The sequence below is a fragment of the Sinocyclocheilus grahami genome, unplaced genomic scaffold (assembly GCF_001515645.1).
Source record: "Sinocyclocheilus grahami isolate Dianchi unplaced genomic scaffold, SAMN03320097.WGS_v1.1 scaffold85.1, whole genome shotgun sequence".
NCBI lineage: Eukaryota > Metazoa > Chordata > Actinopteri > Cypriniformes > Cyprinidae > Sinocyclocheilus > Sinocyclocheilus grahami.
In genome coordinates, this window is record NW_015505264.1 from 1,531,435 (window position 1) to 1,539,867 (window position 8,433).

General features: G+C 35.9%; 1 protein-coding gene across 1 annotated transcript in view; it reads right to left on the minus strand.

The window, feature by feature from the left end:
• The window catches only part of LOC107586722 (probable palmitoyltransferase ZDHHC20), a 16,752-nt gene that overhangs the window by 4,826 nt on the left and 3,493 nt on the right, over positions 1–8,433 (minus strand). The window contains exons 5-10 of the mRNA XM_016274203.1: positions 7,171–7,240; positions 6,992–7,024; positions 6,769–6,889; positions 5,929–5,964; positions 5,605–5,737; positions 4,566–4,692 (exon numbers count right to left, since the gene is read on the minus strand). Of these exons, the coding sequence (XP_016129689.1) occupies positions 4,566–4,692; positions 5,605–5,737; positions 5,929–5,964; positions 6,769–6,889; positions 6,992–7,024; positions 7,171–7,240 (520 nt within the window). The remainder of the gene's footprint in view (positions 1–4,565; positions 4,693–5,604; positions 5,738–5,928; positions 5,965–6,768; positions 6,890–6,991; positions 7,025–7,170; positions 7,241–8,433) is intronic.

Here is an 8,433-nt window from a genome sequence, read left to right on the forward strand (position 1 = left end):
GGGGATTCATTTTACATGCGCAAAAAGCAGCAAACAGAACATGAGGATTCACATTGTCATCATATCACATCACGCACCTGCAGCGCGTCTGCGAGCGGAGAAAAACATAATAAAGCTAGGCTTTATTATATATATATATATATTTATATTTGTTTTGGCTTGTCGTTTATATTGCAATAGCTTCTTATATTTTTAATTCTTGTTCTTTTCTAAATACTGTTAATTGAAAGGATTTGTTGTGGAGTGAGGGGAACACTCCACAACAAATGTGTTTATTACAGTGTTTATTACAGTATAATGTTTGTAAACATTTCACATCGGCATTAGGCCTATTTCTGAATGAAATAATAAAATGCGACCTATGTTATTTCTCTAAAAAACACATTTTTATACGCGTAGCGTATTTTAACCAAGCAGCAATCCTTTTTAAATATTGCGATAAATAAAAATAAAAAATAAATAAATTACTTTTTAAACCGTTTAACTGATTGTATTAATCGGTCAAAATTCTTACGGTTGGTTAACGGTTAAAATGAACATCCCTAGTCACATGCTTAACATATTTGTGGAAAACGCAATACTTTTTTTTCCAAGATTCAAGAGAAACCTTTGTGCTAAATGCATTTTGACCAATGTACCGATGTAATATATCCTTGCTAAATAAATGTATTAATTTCTTTAAAAATATATACTTTTTTTGTTTGTTTGTGTGTCACTGTTTGATTGCACTGTAGTGTAAAAAAACCCCACCAAATTGTAATATTTTGGGTTTTCAAAAGCATTAACCCCAAGTATGAAGCAAAATATGGCCTTAGTAAGCCGCACTTATGAAAACAAGTTAATATTTAGACTCGCCTGGTAAAGACAGGAAGTAGCCAGTACAGCTTCTGGTCCCCAAACACCTGAGCAATGTTCTTGCTGAAGCCCAGGGAAAATCCATTTTTATCAGGGCCATTTCTGAAGACCGGGGCTCTGAACGCTTCTGAACATAAATAACAACACAGAAGTGAGTTAAAATGCATACGCTACTACCTTTTTAAAAGTTTGGGTTCCGTCGTTTGTTTGTTTTTTTGCATGTTTTAACTACTTTTATTCAGAAAGGCTGTATTAAATTTACCAAAAGTGACAGTAAAGACACTAATAACGTTACAAAAACTTCAACATCCAATAAATGCTGTTTATTTGAACCTTCTAGTGATCAAAGAATATTACAAATGTGTCATGGTTTCCACAAAAATATTCATCAGCACAACTGTTTTCAACATTAATAAAAACATTTCTTGAGTACCAAAATCAGTATATTAGAATGATTTCGGAAGATTCGTGTGACACTGAAGACTGTAGTAATGATGCTGAAAATTCAGCTTTGCTATTATATAAATATTACATTTTAAAATATATACAAACAGTAAATAGGTACTGTAATTAAGAATATTTCACACTATTAAAGTTTTACTGTATTTTAAATGCACTCTTGGTGAGCATAGGAGACTTTTTCAAAACCATTTAAAAACATCTTACTGACCCCAAACTTTTGAATGGTAGAGTAGATGCATGGCAAACCACAACATGAAGTCATGAGCTTTTGGAACTGAAGCTGACTGAGTGAATTGATGCTTTTTCAAAATAAAATTACAGGGCCTGATGGAAAAACAAGCAGGGAACTGCTTCAAAGACTGCTGGACTGATCTGGTCAACACAAGGAAATCTGAATGACCAGTTTACCAAAATAAATCTGAACAAGGTTTAGCCTGTGCACAGCTACTGTTGTTGCTATGGTAACAATAGTGAGCAAGTTGTCTAGAGGCATTACAGCTTTGTTAGAAACATGAATCTATTTATACAGCACACGTAGACAAAGATACAGAGAAGTGAATATGGTCAGGTGTGTTACCTATGGTGGACCTGTTTTTTCCCACAAGCCACAAGTGGTAAGTGAAGAGTGAAAGAATGCTGATGCAGAACATGGCCGCCACAAAAAAGAGAAACAAGACATGGAATTTGGCATGAGACTCTGGCAGGTCATTCTGAGAAAGGGGAGAGAGAGAAAGGAGAGCTGTGAGACAAAGATCAACAACTAACAAGACATGGGCAACAGGCCACTCTGACACAACTTGACAGGAACGTTAAGGGTCACAGGGTTAAGGCGACAAAAAACAATCAATGTAACTCACTGCGCTAACACTGACACGTTTCTAAACACTGTGAGGGGTTACCTTTGGACAATTCTCTGCCGATTTCCTCCGGCAAAGCTTAGTGCAAACAGAGACAGACTGTTAGACACAGGAAGAGCACAGCGGGAGAGCAAAAGCTTCGGGTGCAGAGAGACGGAATTACAACAGCAAACAAGTGCTTGTCGAAACGTGTACACTACTGTTCAAAAGTTTGAGGCCGGCAAGATTTTTTTAAATGTTTAAAAGACGTCTCTTTTGCTCAAGGTTGCATTAATTTGATCAAAGAAGTAATATTGTTAAATATTCTATTTTAATATATTTTAAAATGTAATTTATTCCTGGGATGGCAAAGCTGAATTTTCAGCATCATTACTCCAATCTTCAGTGTCACATGATCCTTTAGAAATCATTCTAATACGCTGAAGAATTTCAAGAAACACTTCTAATTTTTATCAATGTTGAAAACGGTTGTGCTGCTTAATATTTTTGTGGAAAACATTATACATGTTTTCCAGGATTTTCTTTAAGGAGTATAAAGCTAAAAAGAACAGCATTTAAAAAAATATATTTTATATCACTGTTGCTTAATTTATTACATCACTGCTGAATAAAAGCATTCATGATTTTATTTCAAATAAATCTTACTGACTTTTGAATGGTAGTCTAAACATTTGTATGAGGACAGCATGTATGAGGGTGGCAGAGTGGACAAGACATAAACTGATGCATGACTAGCACATGGAGGAAATGCAGACAGAAACCTGCAGAAATCCCATATCTATCCACATAATGACCTACCTTCGTATGACACAATATGGCAATGAAAAGGTTTACAAACATTTTCCACAAATGAGTATGATGAAAGGTGGGGTATCTACTCACTGTCCAGAACTTTATGAAGTACTGGAGGACAGAGGCTGCGATGAATAAGCAGTAAACAAGCGAGTAAGTCAGGAACAGGATGAAGAACTTGTAGTTGGAGAAACCCACACAGTTATTCACCCTGTAGAATATTGAGAGAAAGAGAGATAGAGTTAGCAGGGTGTTCTTCACATTTATTTTCAACTAATTAAATGTTGGTGCCAACAACCTGCATCTCACTCACCATGGACAGTGATGATCCATCTTTAGAACACACCTGTCAGTAACAAGAACAAGCACTGAGTTTAAAGCCCATTCAAAAAAGACCAAAAAATATGGTGTACCGAGTAGCTAAAATGACACAAACGAAACGTGAAAGCAAAATGTCAAAAGAACTATTCATGAGACACTACAGTAACTTACATGTCACATGCAGAACAATGATGACACCTGTCTGGCTTGATGACCTGGCAGCGATCACAGTACCGGATAGCTAGAAGATGAGGGAGGATAAATTATTCCAGTTTCTATGCCTATTTTTATGGCAAAATGAAGATTAAAATAGACAATAATGAGGGTAATAATAAATTGATAATAATAAAAATAAATAAATGTGTACATGTAATAATAAAATAAGAATAAAAACAATAATAAACAGATAATAAAACAATAGATATGTTCTATTCAAATATGTTTTTACATTTTAACAATAAAGACTATACAAGATGATTCAATTTGATCTTTTAAAATTTTCTTTTTTTTTTCTAACAAATTAATGCCCTCAATGTTTAAATACAGATTATTTACACAGAACTTCATAATTAGGGTGGTCATCTTGGCTGCCTATGAAGCTGGTTACCAGCTACACCTCCTGCAACCCCCCTGTCCCCCACACCTGCACCTCAAATCAGTGAAGACGAGGTGCGCCAGGTCTTCCGGAAGCAGAAAAGGAAAAAAGCACCAGGCCCAGATTGTGTGACACTAGCCTGTCTGAAAATCTGTGCTGACCAGCTGGCCCCCCATCTTCACACAGATCTTCAACAGATCCTAAAAAACACATTTTTATACGCGTAGCGTATTTTAACCAAGCAGCAATCCTTTTTAAATATTTCGATAAATAAAAATAAAAAATAAATAAATGACTTTTTAAACCGTTTAACTGATTGTATTAATCGGTCAAAATTCTTACGGTTGGTTAACGGTTAAAATGAACATCCCTAGTCACATGCTTAACATATTTGTGGAAAACGCAATACTTTTTTTTCCAAGATTCAAGAGAAACCTTTGTGCTAAATGCATTTTGACCAATGTACCGATGTAATATATCCTTGCTAAATAAATGTATTAATTTCTTTAAAAATATATACTTTTTTTGTTTGTTTGTGTGTCACTGTTTGATTGCACTGTAGTGTAAAAAAACCCCACCAAATTGTAATATTTTGGGTTTTCAAAAGCATTAACCCCAAGTATGAAGCAAAATATGGCCTTAGTAAGCCGCACTTATGAAAACAAGTTAATATTTAGACTCGCCTGGTAAAGACAGGAAGTAGCCAGTACAGCTTCTGGTCCCCAAACACCTGAGCAATGTTCTTGCTGAAGCCCAGGGAAAATCCATTTTTATCAGGGCCATTTCTGAAGACCGGGGCTCTGAACGCTTCTGAACATAAATAACAACACAGAAGTGAGTTAAAATGCATACGCTACTACCTTTTTAAAAGTTTGGGTTCCGTCGTTTGTTTGTTTTTTTGCATGTTTTAACTACTTTTATTCAGAAAGGCTGTATTAAATTTACCAAAAGTGACAGTAAAGACACTAATAACGTTACAAAAACGTCAACATCCAATAAATGCTGTTTATTTGAACCTTCTAGTGATCAAAGAATATTACAAATGTGTCATGGTTTCCACAAAAATATTCATCAGCACAACTGTTTTCAACATTAATAAAAACATTTCTTGAGTACCAAAATCAGTATATTAGAATGATTTCGGAAGATTCGTGTGACACTGAAGACTGTAGTAATGATGCTGAAAATTCAGCTTTGCTATTATATAAATATTACATTTTAAAATATATACAAACAGTAAATAGGTACTGTAATTAAGAATATTTCACACTATTAAAGTTTTACTGTATTTTAAATGCACTCTTGGTGAGCATAGGAGACTTTTTCAAAACCATTTAAAAACATCTTACTGACCCCAAACTTTTGAATGGTAGAGTAGATGCATGGCAAACCACAACATGAAGTCATGAGCTTTTGGAACTGAAGCTGACTGAGTGAATTGATGCTTTTTCAAAATAAAATTACAGGGCCTGATGGAAAAACAAGCAGGGAACTGCTTCAAAGACTGCTGGACTGATCTGGTCAACACAAGGAAATCTGAATGACCAGTTTACCAAAATAAATCTGAACAAGGTTTAGCCTGTGCACAGCTACTGTTGTTGCTATGGTAACAATAGTGAGCAAGTTGTCTAGAGGCATTACAGCTTTGTTAGAAACATGAATCTATTTATACAGCACACGTAGACAAAGATACAGAGAAGTGAATATGGTCAGGTGTGTTACCTATGGTGGACCTGTTTTTTCCCACAAGCCACAAGTGGTAAGTGAAGAGTGAAAGAATGCTGATGCAGAACATGGCCGCCACAAAAAAGAGAAACAAGACATGGAATTTGGCGTGAGACTCTGGCAGGTCACTCTGAGAGAGGGGGGAGAGAGAGAAAGGAGAGCTGTGAGACAAAGATCAACAACTAACAAGACATGGGCAACAGGCCACTCTGACACAACTTGACAGGAACGTTAAGGGTCACAGGGTTAAGGCGACAAAAAACAATCAATGTAACTCACTGCACTAACACTGACACGTTTCTAAACACTGTGAGGGGTTACCTTTGGACAATTCTCTGCCGATTTCCTCCGGCAAAGCTTAGTGCAAACAGAGACAGACTGTTAGACACAGGAAGAGCACAGCGGGAGAGCAAAAGCTTCGGGTGCAGAGAGACGGAATTACAACAGCAAACAAGTGCTTGTCGAAACGTGTACACTACTGTTCAAAAGTTTGAGGCCGGCAAGATTTTTTTTAATGTTTAAAAGACGTCTCTTTTGCTCAAGGTTGCATTAATTTGATCAAAGAAGTAATATTGTTAAATATTCTATTTTAATATATTTTAAAATGTAATTTATTCCTGTGATGGCAAAGCTGAATTTTCAGCATCATTACTCCAATCTTCAGTGTCACATGATCCTTTAGAAATCATTCTAATACGCTGAAGAATTTCAAGAAACACTTCTAATTTTTATCAATGTTGAAAACGGTTGTGCTGCTTAATATTTTTGTGGAAAACATTATACATGTTTTCCAGGATTTTCTTTAAGGAGTATAAAGCTAAAAAGAACAGCATTTAAAAAAATATATTTTATATCACTGTTGCTTAATTTATTACATCACTGCTGAATAAAAGCATTCATGATTTTATTTCAAATAAATCTTACTGACTTTTGAATGGTAGTCTAAACATTTGTATGAGGACAGCATGTATGAGGGTGGCAGAGTGGACAAGACATAAACTGATGCATGACTAGCACATGGAGGAAATGCAGACAGAAACCTGCAGAAATCCCATATCTATCCACATAATGACCTACCTTCGTATGACACAATATGGCAATGAAAATGTTTACAAACATGTTCCACAAATGAGTATGATGAAAGGTGGGGTATCTACTCACTGTCCAGAACTTTATGAAGTACTGGAGGACAGAGGCTGCGATGAATAAGCAGTAAACAAGCGAGTAAGTCAGGAACAGGATGAAGAACTTGTAGTTGGAGAAACCCACACAGTTATTCACCCTGTAGAATATTGAGAGAAAGAGAGATAGAGTTAGCAGGGTGTTCTTCACATTTATTTTCAACTAATTAAATGTTGGTGCCAACAACCTGCATCTCACTCACCATGGACAGTGATGATCCATCTTTAGAACACACCTGTCAGTAACAAGAACAAGCACTGAGTTTAAAGCCCATTCAAAAAAGACCAAAAAATATGGTGTACCGAGTAGCTAAAATGACACAAACGAAACGTGAAAGCAAAATGTCAAAAGAACTATTCATGAGACACTACAGTAACTTACATGTCACATGCAGAACAATGATGACACCTGTCTGGCTTGATGACCTGGCAGCGATCACAGTACCGGATAGCTAGAAGATGAGGGAGGAAAAATTATTCCAGTTTCTATGCCTATTTTTATGGCAAAATGAAGATTAAAATAGACAATAATGAGGGTAATAATAAATTGATAATAATAAAAATAAATAAATGTGTACATGTAATAATAAAATAAGAATAAAAACAATAATAAACAGATAATAAAACAATAGATATGTTCTATTCAAATATGTTTTTACATTTTAACAATAAAGACTATACAAGATGATTCAATTTGATCTTTTAAAATTTTCTTTTTTTTTTCTAACAAATTAATGCCCTCAATGTTTAAATACAGATTATTTACACAGAACTTCATAATTAGGGTGGTCATCTTGGCTGCCTATGAAGCTGGTTACCAGCTACACCTCCTGCAACCCCCCTGTCCCCCACACCTGCACCTCAAATCAGTGAAGACGAGGTGCGCCAGGTCTTCCGGAAGCAGAAAAGGAAAAAAGCACCAGGCCCAGATTGTGTGACACTAGCCTGTCTGAAAATCTGTGCTGACCAGCTGGCCCCCCATCTTCACACAGATCTTCAACAGATCACTGGAGCTGTGCAAAGTCCCGTCATGCTTCAAATGCTCCACCATCATCCCCATCCCAAAGAATTCCAAAATTACAGGACTAAATGACTACAGGCCTGTGGCTCTAACGTCTGTCGTCATGAAGTCATTTGAAAAACTGGTGCTGGCCCATCTGAAGGACATTACTGGACCCTTGCTGGATCCTCTTCAGTTTGCCTACAGAGCAAACAGGTCTGTGGACGATGCAGTCAACATGAGTAATATGCCTGCACATTCAATTGTCAATTTATATATTGTTATTCCTTATTTACTTGTTCTATTTTTTAAATTCTTCTTTAATTATCTGTGTTTTTGTTCTGTCACTGTCATTCTGTTGCACTGCGGAAGCTTCTGTCATGAAAATAAATTCCTCGTATGTGAAAACATACCTGGCAATAAAGCTCATTCTGATTCTGATTCTGACAAGCGGTTTGTGCCAAAATAGTCTCTTTTGGCAATAAAATAACTGAATTACTTAAAGGGGTCATATGATGCGATTTCAATTTTTCCTTTCTCTTTGGAGTGTAACAAGCTCTTAGTGCATAAAGAAGATCTGTAAAGTTGCAAAGACTAAAGTCTCAAATCCAAAGAGATATTCTTTATAAAAGTTAAGAGTCAACC